A 20,576-nucleotide genomic window follows, 5' to 3' on the forward strand; every position below is an offset into this window, starting at 1 on the left:
GCTTAGTAACTATTAGGAAAAAACTTTATAAAAAATAATTTATTGTTTTATTTTTGATTTCTTAAAAAAAGATTTGGAACTTAACCTAGACACTTAATATAAGTCCGTAGCTATACTGAAGTACGTATAGTGCTGTTGATAATATTGTATCATACTACTTTCAACTAAACTGAAAATCGGTACCTAAAAAGTAAAAAAGTATTGTTATGCGTATTATTACACATTTTCTGACGGCATATAACCTTACGCCTATATATCTGTCAATGATGAGTGACTCTGTCGAAGCGGAAAGAAGCGAATGGATTTCACGGTTTATCTCCGTAGACAGGCAGACCATAGGGCAGACCTATTTATAATTATACCGATATATTTGTGAAGGGGTGGGCGTAATTAGGGGCTAGATGCTTATCTCCTCATAGACGATTTTAGCCCTCTATGTACGTTTTTACTCCGATCAGTAACGATTACGGGTCGAAGGAATTATTTGATAAGCCTAGGCGACAACGTAACACGTCAGGTGCTCAAAAAGGCCGAGCCGGAAGTCTCAGTGCGAATGAGTTTCATCGGGTTCCGGTCGGTCGCGGTATTATCGCACAGGGGCTCGTTTAACAAAATGGCCCACTTCAGGACCGCGGGCGAACGGTTGACAAAGCGAATTATAGCAGTTTTGTCGATTAACGGGTACTCCTCGTAACCACCTGCCACGACATTAGAGGCGCGCTGCAAGTCGTTCAACATTTGCCGATCATTGGTTGTCGTCGAATCGAAGTGGACATTCACGACCAGTAAGCTAATGTCAGTCGATTCACCGTCATCAACACCTTAGAAGACACGCAGGACGCCCTTCAGATGAGATAAACGACGACGAGTTCGCTGTGACGGACACAACCCTTTCTGGGAGATTCATGGCTCAGGTAAATGTGACACGACGATACGAGCAGCACCCCAGCAGGACTCGACCGCGTGCACCTCTGCTACGACGTGTTCAAATCGAAAAACGAGTCGTCTTCGGTATTACAAATCTTGAGCAAAGCGACATGTTGAACACAGTATTATTTACGATATATTTTATTATCATCTGGTAGCTAAGAACACAATATGCATATTGTGAGTGTGTATCTGGGAACATTTTATTTATGCTTAACTTTTTTTTTTAATTTCCACGAATAATAATAAATTATGAGGAACGTTGTATTACATTTTTTAAGTAGAGTTACACTAAAGAACAAAATCGATTTTTTTAAAGACTGGTTTTACCTAAAAAATCTCAATTTTTTTCTTAATTTTTTGGGTATTTTTCGTGATGCTTTTGACAAATATTAGACATTTTTTACTTTTGACCAATCAAGTACCAACTAGATTCACTTTAGTACCAGGAAAGATGCGAAACATACAACATTATAAAATAATTATATTTTAATATTTTAATTAGAGAAATTATTTTAGGTGAGGGTGCATACATTTATTTGTTTATAACAAGTATAGTAGATAGCTATTATCTCTGGTACCTATAAAAATACACCAAGTACAAACACGTAAAACGTTCGGGACAGCGTTAAAGATAAGAAAGTTACAAGTTTCTTGCTTATCGATCGATTGTAAAACACGAATTGCAGATATATTATATTTTAAATAAAATACTCGGAATGATAAATTGCACTTACTTTAAGTCACTTCAGATCACTGATTAAAATATTTAGTATTTTTGTCATATGATTTATATCTTATCAACTTTTTGTAGAATGCCAATCATTAATTTGTCACCTGTTAATGCATAAATCAACCTTCAACAACTGTACGGTTAATAGCAATCTGTATACGAATATAATTCAACTGAATAGTAAAGAATTTCAAATTATTATAGTTTTATATTTTAGGAACTTACGAACATTTTGGTTGCTAAAATTATAACAGTGTATTAGAGTAAAACTTATATCAAAATTGCATAAGTACTCTTTGGCTCTCGTTGTATCATACAAACAATTATATTGTTTCTTTATTCATTTTAACCCAATATGGAAACTTTTTGATGGAAATTCGAATAGTTACTATGTTTGGACGTAGATAATTTTGTTCTTGGTAGTTAAATTAACACAAGTTTCAACAATTCCAAAAAAGTTAATATATGCTATATTTTACTTTGGGTAGGTACCTACCTAGTATACGACAAAACAAATGATAATAGAGCTATCAATTAAATCAATCAAAAAATATATTCATATAAAATTATACTATATGTAGTTAAAAATTGTTTTTTTTCTTTTTGTATAAAATAAAGGATAAAAAGATTTTAAAATAAAATGTAACGATGAATATAACGACGAATGTTGAAGCTTTGTTTATTAACTTCATAACTATGTACGAGAATTAAGATAGAGCAATTAAAATGATATGGGGTTAGACATTATAAAATTTCACTTTTACAAACCTAACATTAAAAAAATTAAAATCCAATGACTAAAATAGACTTAAATGTATTTTAAAAAAAAATAATAATTTTCTTTGTCTTGGTTTAATTTAGGCAAAAAATACAATAATCTCTTCCTAATAATTTTCGTACAAATATAGTGCAATTCAAATTAGAAAAACATTGTTGACAGTAATAAACAAAATTAAGTTATATGAAGCCTTCGTGTATATTAATATTAACATTCTGAGTATCTGGAACTAATATTCCCATGAGCATTTTCTTTTTATAATACTGAGAGAAATATTACTTTCCGTCTTCGTAAATTTGATATAGACAGGTCAAAATACATCGGAATACCAATTATTTTGTCCCTTACTAACGGGTCTCTATTAAGTCAGGTTTCGGTGTATTACTTTAGAAATATGAATATTTCTAAATATTACTAGTTTTATTACTTTTCACATGATTGTTACTGGAAAAATGTGTTTAATAAATCTGGGAAAAAAAGTGACAAGTACCAATTTGATAACGTATACCTAATACCAATTAGTACTAAAAAATATTCTTCAATCTATTATGTTTTAGAAGCAACGTTTGAAAACGATGGAAATCTTGAAGCGTTACTCAATCACGTTTTATGGGAACCTACTACAAGCAATTCACCGACGACAGAAGAAGATAAAGTTGCTCCATACTTTGATGAAACATCTACCCATAACAATGTCACAGTACAAATTGGAGCGAATGTAGATCTCCATTGCAAAGTGAACCGTTTAAACGACAAAACGGTAAATATAATGTGAATTAAAATATCAAATATTCTTAATTTGTATAGACGTATGTGTACATCTGACATTTGTGTTTGCAAAATTGCAACATTTTTTTTTCGATAAGCTTTTATTTATTTTAATTATAATTATGAGTTATAATGTACTATGAAACTTGTATGATACCAAGACGTATAGCAAAGAATAAACAAGCATTGGTTTATAGCATTATTGGGAAAAATTGTACAATGCAAGAACTTTGGAAACATTAAAAAATCAACTTATATTTGATGTTCAAAGAAATATTACTAACTGATAATGTTTGAAGAAATATGTTATTTAATTATTTTCGTTGTTAAACTTGATGAAATTAAAAAACAAGAAGTGGGAAAGTGAGTACGCGTAAGTGGAGACGTGTTAGTCACTATTAAGGATTTGTTAAATTTGAGTACAATGGTTAAAAATCATTGTACATGAAAAATGATTTAGAGCAAAGACGCCCCGACAGCCTGCATAACTAAGTACCAGGGCCGAAATTGGAGGGAGGAGTGCTTGAGGTGCACTGCGTCCCTAAAAGGGCCCTTTTATTATATTTAGGGAGCTCTTTTTAGACATAAAGATTTAAAATAGGGGGTCACAAAGTTTAACTCGCACCTGCGACTTTTCATCTCTAGTTCCGGCACTGCTAAGTAACCATAGTTTATGATATTGGCTATTAAAGGAATTCATTATACTATTAGGCATTCCCATAGAGTGGATTAAATTCATAATTGTGGAAAAAATGTTTTATTGGCAATTTATAATTAAAAAAAAAAACGAATGAAAACCCAATATTTAAAAGTTTATAAATAACTTCAAAAGAGTCAAAATATTTTTCAATTTGTTTAATGTATAAAAAATTATAAAATAAATGCTGAGCGAGTATTTCAAGTATCTTAAGTATCTCAAGTAAATTACAACAAAATAAGAAAATCGTTCAATGAGAAATCGTTACGCATTTAAGGACCAATGTTTTAAAAGTTCAAACTATCATAAAAAATTAATGTGACTTTCAGGTAAACTTTTTTTTTCAAAGGTAGAAAAACTTATGAAATATCTTGTATAAAATTTTCAAATCTTAGATATAAAAATAAATTTTTTTATGAATTTCTTACTCAAAATAATTTTGCAAAATTTCGTAATTTTGACCAGTTTTGTTGAGATTCTAACTTCAGATGCTCATAAAAAATATTGTTGATTTACGCTTAACTTTTTTTTAATTTACACTAACAAAAACTTATGATGAATCTTGTAATAAATGTTCGAGTTTTTTGACAGAGTAAACATGTTTTGTGGATTATAAAGAGTCAAAACATTTTGTGTATGAAAAGTTGTCGTAAAAAAAATTGTGAAATTGTAAAGTATTAAAAGTTTTTAGTTTATTAGTAACGCCAAAAAACTAAATCAATTTTGTCAAAAACTGGTCTTGCACAAATATTTCTGTTTTTCCTTGATTTTTTTGATTTTTTCTTACGCTTTAGAAAACTACTGAAAATTGTCAATTTTGACCTTCGAGTAATATCAATTAGATTCTGTTTCCCACAAAAAAAAAATAAATAAGAAGAAGAAAAAGTATTATTTTACTACTTAACATGTTAGACACACAAAATAAAACACATTTTAAAAACAATGTCAAATTAATAAATTCATCACTCAGCTCAACGTCTAAAATGTATCGAAATTTACTATTAGTATATTTCTCAATACTTAGTAACTACTGAAAATGTCAGTCACTAATCCAATTAAGTCTTTTACTTGTATACGTTTTTTTGATTTTATTATTATTATTAATGGGACTTGAGAACATAAAAATTAATTAATTGTTTTTGAGCGTTTGAAACTAAACGGATATATTATTTAAAATATTTTCTTGGATTTAGAAAAACTAAAGTAGGTACATTAAAAAATAGGTTTTAAAATGAATGTTAAATATATTTTTTGATATTTTAAATCGAGGTATTGATAATTTTTAGTAGAATTGGTTGATTACAACAATGTGTGGCTTATAATTAAAGTTCCGTGACCACATACCTCAAACAAAAAATGGAAAAGAAAAGAAATTATGAATTTAACTAGTTATGCATTTGAATAGGTATACACTAAATATCATATAATTACAGTTCCGCAATAATTATCTACTTCAAACCAATTTACAGCCCACGGAGAGAAGTCAATCTATGTACGTAATGTAATTATGAAAAATATTTCCCTTTCAGACATAGCCCTTGCGTTTATAAATTGATGAATGGATATAAGAATACGGTAGTCGTGTAGAAGAGTAAAAATATGCAAAAGAAAAAGTAACTAAAATGCAAAAAGACTGAGTATAAAAATATCTATAAAAAAAAAAACATTAGCCCACATTTTCCAATAAACCTAATTTCCAGTAATATAATATGATTATATTACTATCGAGTTTAGCATAATTGTTTATTCAAAAAAATAATAAGGGAGTCAAATTATGATACACTGACGTATTTTATAATTATAATTATATAAATAACTAATCAATATTGCTATGAACATGGCAAAGATGACTATCTAGCAATTATTATACGTTCAGAACTCCAACTGTGAATATATTTGCGTGTGACAAGATAAATTTTCATTGGTCCGTATGGAAGACAGTAGTAATCTCCGGTTACGAGTCTTTAGGGTTCGACGCCGACTGATTTATAGTAGGAGAGCGCTTTGCTAAGACAGAATTCGTTGCACGCGTAATCAATCAGACCTTTTCGATCGAATACAATGGTTTTCTCTGTACGACATTCATACCACCAACCAACTTTATAAACTTTACACAAGACTTCTAGACTAGAATTCTAAATTTATGTGTACTGTTAGGGGTTTCAAAGTTTCCAACAACGTTTTTTTATTTTATTTTTTTAATGAAACAATATAAATTAGTTAGAAATTACATTTTAAACAACATTCTTGACATAAGTGTTGTAGTTAATATACATATTTTACATGACTTTTAACTTAAGATTCAAAATTGGTTGGTTGGAATATAAATCGGAAAATTTTAATAACAATCTTTTAGATGATAAATAATTTGCTCAACTAATATTTATTTATGTAACATACTTTAATAACAACGTACATACCAATATACCTACAAGCTTAAGATTTTACATACTGTTTACTACTTAGCATGGTTTAGTCGTTTTTAATTGGATACTTTCTATAGTAACATTATTAAAATATATTTGAAACTATACACATTACACATATGCTCAACTTAAGTAACAATTTATCAAGATTTTGAGCTTAACCATATACTTTTTATAGCCATTATATATAAACAAAAATACTGTTAGGTATTCACCAACACAATTTATGATTTTTGTGGCTAAGCTATTCGTATCTTTTTGTCGAAGCTAAATCCCGAAAATTTTAAATGTCTAGAAAGTGCTGATTCGAATATTTTGAGAATATTTACAATAAAAAACAAAATCACTTACATTGACCTGCAATGAAGAGTTACACGCGGAAAGCATAATGTATACAGCAAAAATGAGTTATTTTATGTTGTATTTACTATTAAGATAATTTTTTATTTAAAACAAAATTGATACTAAGCTTTTCTCAAGTACAAATATTTGATTGTCTTCGAAAATAATCGTCAGAGCTTGTCTTCCGATAGTTATTGAACTGTTAGATGTTTCAATGAATTCATTCAAATCGCCAGTGACAGTGTGACACCATGACACGACTAATTAAAGATTATTTTAATATAACGTTACTTAATGTTATTATTAGTCAACTTATAAATACGGGTGCTTGTGTATAACGGTAAAACTTTTCTTCCGTAAATACATTGAAATATTTCTACATCGGTAATACATACATTACACTATATGTATACTCAACAATGCACATTGCACACGATACCAAGTAGGACATTATTGATTATTACTATTAAATCTACCAATCAGTTGTGACATAATAAATTATAGTTACTCGTAGTGATATTAATAAATTAATTATAACTTCAAAACCTACAGAAAGTAGTTATTCCAATTACATTTTTATGATTTAATATTTTCATGACAGAGGAAATAAGATATATCAATTCCGCTTTAAATTATTTTAGTTAAAATAATAGACGGTATAGAAAAATATATATTTTTTATACCACAACATTTGTATGAAATAAATTCTTCAACAAACGTCATTCTGACTATAGCCCCTAAAACACATGACAATCGAACAGGTTATTCGCTCTCCATCAATACCCATGTGTCTTCGTGTTGAGCTTTCGTATCGCTCCGCTTACTTCGGTCAGAATAGTATTAAGGGATCACAGATGTATAAAAAGATGAGGGGAGCAATTGTGTTTGCTGACTTGCTTCTCTTCTTTTTAAATCAAAAAATAAACAAACATCTCGTGATTTTGAGACAGGGATAGTGTATAAAATATTTACGCAGTAAAAACTATTTTTTAACACATGTCTATTTGAATGATCCAACACGTATTATCTAACTAGGTTTTTCTTCTATTTTATTGATTGAACTTTATGTTTTCTTAAAGAATATTATAAAATTGTTTTATTAATTAGTCGTGTACAAGTATTATACTTATAATTACTATAATACGACATTATTAATACATTGTATTCAAAGACGATTTTCTTCATAACTTTTTTAATTAATTATTTTAATAGACCTAATATTATTCATTAGATTATTATTATTTTACAATTCCAGTTCTGAAAATAATCAAAACTAATTTAAATTTCAAATTATAAGTATAAAAAATATTTTAACGCTCGGTATCGTAATATGCAGGAGCTTATATAAATATGTCAACTATTAGGATCTCTGTTTGACGATCCCTTTTTTTCCAGTAATTAGTATCTAAACTAATTGTATTTCAGCAAATTAATGGCCATCTCTGCGCCTCGTATAATTTACCTTATAATTGAAAGCTCTCAGAAAAAACTGAGAGCTATAGGTACATACGCTACATGAGTAAGAATATATGACGGCCAGATAAAGAGATAGAATAAATATATTGGAAGCTATTCCATGGACCGTGATATCTTAATAACAGGAAAAAAATAAATAGTCCAGAGCATATTAAAACAATTCTACAAAATTGGTAGGTATATAAATATATAATAACCGTGTCAACCCTTTCGTTCACAGTAAATTTCATTTTCTGTAGTCCAAAAGTCAGTGAACTCTGGTATTATCAGGATATTTGAAAATCAATCATCAACCCTGGTAGAGTGGTAGGATGGTAAATTTGCTCGTGAATTATATAAATCAATTTTAGATACATAATTCGGATTTTAGTAGTAGGTATATTCTAAATTCATCAACTGAATAATCTATATAAATACAACTATATAGTGATAACCCAACGTAACTAATACTCTATACCTACATACACCATTGCTTCCTGATGCATGTTATAAATACAAAATGCATACCTATTTTTAGGCCATAAAAAGTTTTAAAAAATGTAAGTGGTTTAAAAATAAATATAACATAATTTCCCATTCAGAATACAGTTTAAAGATATATATTCATCTTTTATAAGGATACTCAATGATATTATAGGTAACCTATAACATATTATAGGGGTAGTTAAATATAATAGTGGGTGGTTTAAAATATAAATGGACAATTAAAAATAATGTTGTATCAATTTATTATTATTTTTAATATTATTAAAAAATTGATTGAAATAATTATTTGTTATCTAATCCGTTATTTCAATATTGTTTACAAAATATATTATAGATATTATATTAAATAATTAAGAAAACACAGTCCAAAAGTAATATACTATACTATCCATAATTTTGCTGAATTATCTAATAAACTTGTATCAACATTTTTTTATGTAATAATAATAAATAGTAGAAAATTTCATTTTTAAAATAACTATGTTGATAGTAAGTAAGAGTATACCTACTTAGTACTCACTAAACTATAACATAACCAATATTCATACAATTTTAACTAGAAATCAAACTTTTAATATTTTTAGGTACTTTTAATTTATTTTTTCATAAATATATTTACACGTTCCAATATAAATCACCAATTCAATTTTATATTCGAGTTTCAATCATATGTGTATTTAATAATTGTAAAAAAACGAAATAAAATGTACAAATCAACTATTCAATAAAATGATCTTCTGGGAAAAAGATAGCATATTTATTTTTACTATGCAATAGAAATTGAGTTCAATTATCATTTATAACGTTTAATAACAGTAAAAATATTTAAAAGAAGTCTCTACATAATTTGATATTCTTTGTTCTATTATTACTTTCAGCTTATAGTATTTTCGTAGTATATTGGGAATCACATTTCAACCTTAGGTGACTTACCAAACCAATGTGATTTTCCACTAAATAAGTGAGTTGACCTGTTTATGATAAATCTTGTATTACATTTTAAAAGTTTTCGATCGAAAATATTTTGAATGACATTCATATAAAAAAAACTTTAAAAAATTTCGAATGTCTTTAAATCATTTTTAAATTTAACAATATACATAGGAAATTATAATTAAAACAATAGTGAACTATTTCATGTTACCACTATACCTAATGTTTTTTTGAATCATAACAAAAACCGTTTGAGAATAAGTATTAACTTATTTGAATATCCTAGCCGTCAAAATTTAAATTTCAATCACTCGTAAAAATTGACGTGGCGTTATGCTTTTTCTTACTCTTGTACAAAAAAATGTCAAAAATCTTATGAAAAACTTGTCATTCAATTTTTAATACTAAGATATCAGAATTAAGGTAAATATGAATTTGTAACTATAAAATAATTTACAAAGTTGTGTGATTTTGATGAATTTTGAAAACATATAAACTTTAGGCATTTATATAAAAAAAAGTCGTACATTTTTGATAGGTATTTTATAACATTCACGTAAGAGCCTGATATTTAGTTTTCAAGCTATGTATTGTAATTTTAAATTTCTAAAAAAATACCACAACAAGACTCCAAGTATTGCAAAAATTATGTTTTCTCAAAAAAACTAATATAATTAATACTAAATGAAAAATTAATGTTCATAGTACATCATTTTTGAATTATAACAACAACAAAAAAGATCAATTTTGACAAAAATGTATTTTGTGTTAAAATGTTGATTTGATTTTCCTGATTATTTTAAAAATAATTTGATAAGTTATACTTTTACCCTCTATCATCAAGTAGTATTTAAGAACAATGGTTCACAAATAATTTTGAAGACGGAAACTTTTTTTCTGCTACAAAATATGATCACAGACACAAAAATAATAAATATGAACATACTTGATTGTACAACAACTAAATAAATCTAATATTATGGTTTTACAATGATATTTTCTTTTTTTTAATGTTTCTAAAGACAATATTTTTAGAATTGTATTTTATGATTCTCAAATTTTTCAAATAAGAAATAAGAAATACATTTTTTTTTTTAAATTAATAAACCATGGTTACTGTTAATGTATTTAAAAAAAATATGATAAAAAAATTGAGTGATATCATTGTCTATACAACGCTAAATGAAAATTCGGTTTTTTAATTTGAAATTTAATCAATCGATTATTTCGAATATACTTTTTAGTGTCGAATTATCGTAAATGGTTATAAATATATTGTTATGTTCAACTTTGCTCGTTTTTGTTAAATCTTGAAAAGTTTAGTTTCTGAAAACATTTGAAACACAGACTTTGAATATTAATTTATAGTATGCTGAATCAAAAGTTTAAAAGTATAACAGTCACTGTGACAAATCAAATTATGTACTACTTCAAATTCATTACAGAAAATGAAAGTTTTTAAAGTTAAATTGGAAACTCTTTAATTAATTATTGTCATATGTGCTAGGTACGAAGATGCTCTAGTCCTCAAATACCCGATCACCCTAAATAAATGAATAAGTATACTGAGAAAATATTTCGAAAATAATTTTCAATTTTTGTTCCTTACTAAACGGAACGATTGTATTAGTTTTACAATTATGTGTTGTTTTTTTTATTTGTCATCAACTCTTAAATATCAGTATAAATTGTTCGGTTTTTCACTTTGAAAGTATTTCCTAGTAGCGAAATTGGATATAGCTGGTACCCACTTTTGAGGATCAAAAGAAAAAAATTACAATACTTCGCAAAATAATCCGGAAAAAACTAGAATTTTAACTCAAATATTGGATTGATGGTAAACTACTCGGTGGGGTGAAATTGCTCAAAAATTGTTATTTAGTCATTCAACATCAAGTATATTATACACATAATTAGTTCTTTAAATAAACCATTTTTTGATAATGTCAGTATGGTTTCGAACAGCAAAAACAAATCGTCAGTTGATCTGTGAATCATTCAAACAAATACATCCTCATAAGTGTGGTTTAAAGCTATTAATCAAGGTTCGCTTAGAATTATTTTTAAAATACGACTGTTTATCAAATCTTTCTAATTTATAATAATTATACAGCATATATTAGGTGCACAGCATCGGGAGACAAGTGCCCAACACCCGGTAACTTTATATTGTCTGAATAGGACCACATTTAAATTTATTTAAATATACTTTTTTTTTAATACCGTAGTTAGATTTATTTTAAAATAAAAACCTCTCAAGATATTAATAAATTATTATATCGTGAAAGCTTATATAGTATCAAAACAATGAAATTTAAACTTGAATTCATCATAAATCACAAAATAATAAATTAATATCTTAGATCTGGAAATCATATTACACTCTCGCGTTATTAATTGTGTTCATATTTTTTAGCAAATACCAGTACTCATGTGTTATGTAATATTCAGATAAAATTTAATACAAGGTGGATTATTCAAATATTGTACTATGATCCTAAATGAATGTTGTTTTAGATTCTCAACGTATCGATGAAATCTATTGATTTTACAATGATGTCTGTTTTTTTTTGTCTGTCATCAACATACGAGATTGTAAAAATTTCCCTATTTTCAACATCAGCATCTTTTCTGATATGATAGTGAATCCATTTGGTGTATTCTGGAAGTCTCTAAAGCCCTCCCCCCCCCTCAAATATAAATTGCATGGCATTTATTTATATAATAAATAATTCACACTCCATAATGTTTTAATGAATGAAAAGTATAAATACAGTTATCAATATCATTATCAAATCATATCTATAATTTTATAATTAGAATTAGAATAGTATTTTTTTCCAAAAAAAGTGTACCCCCCATCTCTGTTTCAAATTTCTGGATTTTTTTAAACTTTAAATACCTACAACCAATGTTTTAACATAATCCACGGATAACGGTCTCGTAATATTTCTTCAAATTATTATATTAACTACAATATTCAACATAGTATCAAGAATTAAATATAATATGATTTAAATCAAGTAGGTTACCTATGTATGTTAACATCATTGTTTAGTAGGTACCTAATCTCCACATCTTCATTTTATTAACACCGATATGTTTTACGACTCACCAATTTACAATAGGACGCAATGAACAAAACTGTTAGTTGGTGATTTTATGAACCGCCCACATAATGGAACCCTGATTCGATTAAGGGTATAAGACCCATTTTCCTACAACCCTTTTCTAAAATGTATTTATTCCTCCAACTTTCTAGAGAAGATTTACTACCCCCTCATCCTGCTGATAACGTTTTCAATTATCAATAAATTATCATAGATTAAAATGTATACTATAGATTACATAAGAAGTGCTCGTATATTATTTTGACGGTCACTTTTATTTTTTACAATCATTTTAGGATTATTATTGAAGAATCCAGATTTACGAAAACGATAAATCGCTTATTTTTATTCTTTAGTATTATAACATGTTTACTATAATTTATTTTTTATCTTATACTATTAATTCACTATACAATTATGAATTCATTTGCAAAAAAATATATTATTTTTATTATTTTTTATATTTTCAACAATTTTTTCCAAACTATATTAAATGTATGCATGTTTTTCAGAAAATCATTAATAATATTAAAGTCACTTTTTAATATTCGCTTATGTTATAATGAATTAATATTTTTTTTTATTCATAAATGTCTACTTTACAAAAAAAAACTTTTAAGTAAAGTGAACACAGTGGTTAAGCCATTATTATAAAATAATAATAACAAAAAATTCATAAAATCACAAAATTAAACCTTTATTTTTTGGTAATGTTATTTTTTAAGCAACATTTTAAATAACAAAGTATTTTTAATATGTAAACAATGATTGATGAAGTGTTAAACGAAAGTTAATCATTATAATGTGTGCTACGCAAAGTTTGTATAATCTCCAATTAAATTGCATTATAAATCATTATGCACTATAGTCTGATGTACTCATAGATTATTAATTATAGACTCCTTTCCAGACAATATAACTTATAATTATAAGTATGAAATATACAATTAAATAAATGAAATTAAATAGTTTAAATTATAGAACGTATATTAACATAGCTCTACTTTTTTATCAAATTTAATTTCTCGTTTTAGTTGTTTCTTACTATTTGCTGACATATCTAGAGATAGGTGTAGGTAAAGATATGGTTGTTTCATAATATATAATATGTACATAAGTAAATATTTACAATTTGTACCAAATTTAAAGTAAACGACATAAAAAATCACTTCATAAAATTGTGTTCCCAATGTTTCTAATATTATTTTTCAGTTTATTTGTGGTAAAAAAAAATATATTTATATTCAATTTGAGAATCAATAGTCTTAATTTAATATATAATAATGGATATCGTTATAAAATATATCAGCATTCTCTACTCAACCAATTAATAGTTATATTTTACAATATTCAGCTTTATTCTATACCCATGAATTACGGTGACATCATATTAGCATTCAACACGCATAGTGAAATATAATATTCTACAATGAAATATATTGTATAAAGTATTTCATGTATTTTTAACCAAACCCACTGGTGTCATTTCAGTTTTTAATAGGGGGAGGCAAAAAGTTTTGGCCAGCTCATATAACAGTAAAAGAAATAAAATCTTCATACAATTCCCATCTTACATAATTTTGTATGTATTATCATAGGCAACCATAGTTCAATTTTATTGCAAATACTATAAGAGGAGCTGCGACGTCATCTTAGAAAACATTTTTCCACAAATTGAATTACAATATAAACACTTAACACGACTAGGTACTTAAATAATTAAATGAAACCGAAACAGTTAAGTATATTAAATACTATCAGAGGTAATTTAAAAATCGCCTAGTTCCAACAGTTATTTTGTTTCATAAATACTTTATAGTTGATATATACTGCAGTGTAGATTGGAATGAAAAAAAATAATATTATTGTACATAGCTCGATCCACGTACAACATTTTGTGAAATACCTATGTACCTGTATAATATCCCAGCGTTTTTCCGTCCAAAGCGAGAAAAAGAATAAACAATAATAGCTGACACTACTTACATAAATACATTTTACCACTTTTCTACATACACTCTCAAGTTACTATTATATAAATATAATAAACTAACTTACACAAAAAAGAATCTACTACTAAAATCAAGACTGAAATACTATTATTATATTATTATTAATGTGACGATAAATTCTTAGTACTTAAATAATATTTGACTTGCCGAAAATGGCCCATACCATAAAAATGATCGTGTTTTTTCACCAACATTTAGGCTGTTTTTAAAATAAGACAGGATCAAATACCCACTTTGTCTCAAACGACGTCCCTGAATAAACCCTATTAGCTTTTGGAAAATGATAATACATACATTTTTTTATAGATGAGAAATTAAATATGTTCGTTGCATACATATAAATCATTCTGGTCACTACTGTGTAGCTACAATATTTTTTCAGCCAAGTTTTAATTAAAAAAGTGTTAACGTAGTGTAAATTTCATTTACCTACTTATATATTTTTTTTTTTTTTTGATTTGTTATTATTTTTCAGAAATGTGAGTTCTTTTTTTGTAAACTAATATGCAAACGCTCTAATAATTCTAAATGAAATATAAATGATTTTTATTTAATTAGGTTTGCTTAGTCAGAAACTCAGAAACGTACAAGATTCAATAACATGGTCACATGGGTAATATAACCGTAGAAAAAATTCAAACTGAACCTATTTTTTAGCACAAAATATTTCCCTTATTTTACCATTGAAAACGAAACAGTTAACATTACGACTTATGTACTAATGAAATGAAACTCTTATCAATTACTTAAAATTAACTGTTGACATAAACATTAAAACATACATCTTTAAAACCACAGCAAGATATTGTTCTATAGAGCCAAATAATTAATACTAAAATAATATATTATTACAATTTAATATTTATTTCAATGATAAAAATATATGCTATTAAATATCTGATACGGGTATTTGGGTATTTTTAAAAAATGTCAAGACATACATATTTATGATACGGTCTTATAAAATATTTAATTATTAAAAGTATAAAACTATTTAAATATATATATATATATATATATATACAGGTAAATGGAATATGAAGATTTTCTAAACAATAAACATTATGATTCATTATCACGAAAAGTATTAAAGTTTTTGTAAATAAATATTTAACGTATTTTGAAGTCATAATAACGACTACTAGTACAATATACTCGAACTATAAGTTAATATTATTTTGTGTATTTAGAGTTTAGAATGCTTTAGATGAGTGCAGTCGAGTAACATGGATATATTCAATAAAATAATATTTATCTACTCTGATTAAATAAATGTAAATACTTAACCTTAATTAACTAGTTCAATCTTGGATTTTAATGCATGGGAGTACTTCGAAAAATATTTTTTATCACAATTTAAAGTTTAAAATATTTTCATACAAAAATGATAACAAACAATTTAAAATTTATAATATTAAAAAATAGTAAAGATATAATTTTTTTCAATAATGTTGTGTTATAAATTCTAATAAATTTAAAATGTGAATTTAAAAAATGTTTTCAAAAAGTTAACATACCTGCAATAGTTTTTGAAATAATGAGTGTTTAATATTAATAAATCACAAATTATAACATAAATATTTCCAGGGTGAGAATTATACTATTAATTAAAAAAACTGTTTTAGAAAAGACATCATAAATAGATAATTATTATTATTTATTACTTTTAAAATTAACACGTTTATTGATTTGCATTTTTAAGTTGTCTCGTCGACTGTTACTGCTCTGTAGCTACTCCCCTCAATCTAATAATATCTTACGCACATATTATGACTCCTTACATGATAATAAATGTTATAAAAAAAAACACTTATATAACACTTATATAAGTAAATTATAGTTCTAAGATCTAAATTTTTGACCGTGAAAATCCTACTTATACATAAAAAGTTTTCGGTTTATGACTTATAAGATTGACTGGTCTTATCTTAACCAAACCTTAAAATTACAGCTGTACGAGGTTCTTTTGAAATATTGACATTCAGTTCATGAGGATTTACGACGAAAAAAATAAAACTTAGGTGAAAAATATGAAGCAGTATCTAAAACATTGTGATAAATTTTGATTTGATATTTGTTTTCGGGAATAATGAGATGCCCGAATAAGTAATTTAAAGTAATAATTATATCTTAATTAATATATATTTTTTATAAACTATATAAAATGATCGGGCATTTCTCATTGTTTCCAATTTCTTACTTTACCCAGTTAGGTTGGTTTTATTACTTAAATGTTTAATTATAGACAATAGACAAATCATCTTAAACAGCTTTTAGCCTGTTCGGGAAATTTTCAATTTCGATCAATGAATAAAAATTATTATTTGTCTTGTTTACAGGTGTCATGGGTTCGAAGGGCAGGTGATAAGATGCAACTACTTTCATTTGGCCACCACGTATACAGTACAGATCAGCGTTACGAGCTTTTATTTAAAGATCCAAACGATTGGCAACTCCGTATATCTTATCTGAATGAAAGAGATGGAGGTCATTATGAGTGTCAAGTATCAACTCATCCGCCAATCGCGTTCACTGTTTATCTAGCTATTATAGGTTGGTATTCTTAATATTGTATAGCCATATTGGTTGATAAATTAGCTACAAATAACTGTGTTTTGGGCCATAAACAAACATGTCTACCATAGTAACATCCCGTTATGAAGATGAAAAATATCACGCCTACTAGGAAATTATTTTAGTTGAAATAGTTGTAATATAATAATAGTAATTTTTAATATAATATGAAAAATATTATACTTTTAGCTATAAAATAATTAAGTACTAACTTTAACTATGTTAAACGTGCTTGTAAATCTTCCAAGTTGTGAAACCCTTAAAAAACGTACAGTGATGTAAAAGTAGATGAAGGGTAAAATGTTTAATGTTCAAATTCAAATTTTATTTTATTATAAATATCCATCTCATTAAATATAATTAATAATTGTCGATGTCTACTATAACATACTAAAGAAAAACTATTCTATGTGCAGTTTTAGTTGATTTAAACAAATGGTTAGTTTTTTGATAGTTATTGATGTGCTAATAGGCAAGGTTAAAAAGTTAAAGTTAAGTTAATTTTAACTTTTTAACTTAACTGATTTTTATCGTTGTAAACTTTATAAATTACAAGTCAATTTTATTTCGAATCCAAGTTACGTTCATTTATAAATAATTAAATGGTAAATAATATAATACAATTATTATTGTTGATGCATATTGTACAAGCATATAATTTTTTTATTTTAAGCTATATTACTGGCTATTTACCTATATATTAAAAAATAACTTAACTTACATTAATAAGTTAACTTTAAGTTCAGATATAACTTTTAACTTAACTGAGTTTAAAAAAAAATATAAAAACAATCAACTTTTAACTTTTAAAAATGTTTTCTATCATTTTAATTTAACTAAATTATAAATTATGATTAGCCTGCCCAGGTTTTCCAATATGTATTTAAAAATTAAAATCACAAACTTAATTTAATCATCCAAGATTAAAAAATCTATTAAAGGATTATAAATTGAATATTTATACTGGAAAAATATCATATTATACAATAAATGCAAAATTCGTTGAAAAATCTATTGACATAAATATACAACCAATTAAATATTTTACACACAATCAAATTAATGATATAATCATATCCACCATTAAGCGGGTATATCAGTCATTAAATAGTTTATGAATTAAAACTGTATTTACATTTACAAGCCTTACATTACAAAAGAATTCTACTTAAAAACAGTCATGATTAAATAGAATTGTATGCAATCTATTAAATTATTTAGCATATTATTATTCCATTTATGATATCCAAATGAAAATATAAAATATGATTATATTTTTGAAGGTAAAGGATCAATAAAATATTGACAGATTTTTTTTTTTGAAAATAGTTTTAAAACATATTGCGAATAATTACAAACAATTATACTTGAAGGTTCTCGTGATGCACATAATACAATTATATAGGTCCTTTAGTATGCACTATTTTAGAACTTAAACCGATTTATATTTTATATTTGGCTGAATCACAATGTACCAATACAATGTTTCTGAAAACCATTTAAGATACTATAAATATTTTTAAAAAGAATTGTATTTTTGTTTTTCTTATAGTGCCTCAATTGGAAATAACAGATGAAAGAGGCGTACAAGTGAAAGACAAATTCTACTACGTGGGTAGCACTATAGAGCTAAAATGCTATATAACCAAAGTACCCCAACCAAGTCAATTCATTGTATGGCGTCACGAGACGACAAGCCTAAATTACGACACAAGCCGTGGCGGTATCAGGTAATAGTAATACTGAATGTTTACAGAAACAAATCACCCCTACGATATAACATTATATATACCTACCTAGTTTATTTTTCTTATATTATTTTTGAATCAAACATCAATTTCTACTTCAATTTTAAACAAATTGAAATATACAATAGATCTATGTTAATACAAAAAATTTAAACTTATATTATTATGGTTCAAAGTTGTTTTTTTTTAATTAATTCTTAACAAAAATCATTATTTTTAAATTTAATACATTTTGATATTGGGAACCGTTAACAACTTTTTTACCAAAACTAATACTTACTATTATGTGTCTCCGAGTAGGATATTTATAGGTCCTTACTATCTACGCAATGCGTAAACAAACATAACTCAATGTGTTTGAAAGCTTCGGGAAAAATAAATAAATACACGTTCAATTTATTATTATGTATTTAAACTTATTAATTCTAAAACTATCTGCATTATATGTTTTTTTAAATTTGGGTTCTTCAGTTAAAAAAGTCTTAACTAACCAAAATATTGGAAAAGCTACCTAGCCTAGTAGCCTATATATTGAGATGTACGTACACAACGTATTGAATATAATGTATAGTGTTACACCATGTTTGTACACGTGAATAGCTTTTTTAAAACTATTTTTGATACTTATTATTTTCCACAATTATTATTAGTTTATAGAATAGCTGGCTTATCCAAACTTCCGACGTCAAAATAAACAAATTACTTTTTGTTGTTTAAGAGTTCCTTAAAATTCTAATAATATAGTAGTTTATAATTTATAAAACTAATTTATGTAAATATTTTAAAAATTGAATAAATTATTAATATCCATAAAATACCCAAATAGTTTTATACGCTTTATTTCTTAGGCAAGATGCGGGTAGAGGAGTATATATAGATATTTAATGGTATATTTACCGTTGAATGTGTACTATTAGGACAAACATGGTGATACACTCAGTATACTCATATTATGTAATGAAACAAAAATAATACAATTTAATGTTAAATTCATCAGTTGGGTTTATAAGTAAGAATTAATGAAGACTATATAAATAATGAATATTCAAATGTCAAATATAAACTTACCTTAGGCTGAATAAATACATTTATACGCCATTGTTGTTGTTAAATTCTAAAGATATTTAGCATACTAATAAAATCACAACATAAATGATAATAATGAGCTTTATAAAAGGATAAATTGTAGAATATACGCATGAATATCACAAATAACTAAATAACTGAACATAATTAAAAAATAATTTCTGCTTATTATAGACTATCAAATGACATAGACGATAATAATGAGGTTTTTAAGTAGATAAATTGTAGAATAAAGTATATACTATCAAATATCACAAACAAATAAAAACCTGAACATAAAAAAAAAAAATTTCTTCTTATTAAATACTATAAATACAATATATCGTATATTGTTACGTTTTAAATAATTATAATCTATAATTTAGTTTAAGTAATAATAATTTCATATCAATATTAATGTTTAAAAAATAATCATGCATCATATAATCAATAAATTTAATTATTTTATGTAGTAGGTTAGAGGTAGATAAATACTTAATG

At 26.1% G+C, this 20,576-nt stretch overlaps 1 protein-coding gene across 1 annotated transcript in view; it reads left to right on the forward strand.

The window, feature by feature from the left end:
• The window catches only part of LOC111035477 (basement membrane-specific heparan sulfate proteoglycan core protein-like), a 144,674-nt gene that overhangs the window by 107,287 nt on the left and 16,811 nt on the right, over positions 1–20,576 (forward strand). Inside the window, exons 3-5 of the mRNA XM_022317119.1 lie at positions 2,996–3,198; positions 17,028–17,241; positions 18,815–18,992. Of these exons, the coding sequence (XP_022172811.1) occupies positions 2,996–3,198; positions 17,028–17,241; positions 18,815–18,992 (595 nt within the window). The remainder of the gene's footprint in view (positions 1–2,995; positions 3,199–17,027; positions 17,242–18,814; positions 18,993–20,576) is intronic.

The sequence above is a fragment of the Myzus persicae genome, unplaced genomic scaffold, assembly GCF_001856785.1.
Source record: "Myzus persicae strain clone G006 unplaced genomic scaffold, MPER_G0061.0, whole genome shotgun sequence".
NCBI lineage: Eukaryota > Metazoa > Arthropoda > Insecta > Hemiptera > Aphididae > Myzus > Myzus persicae.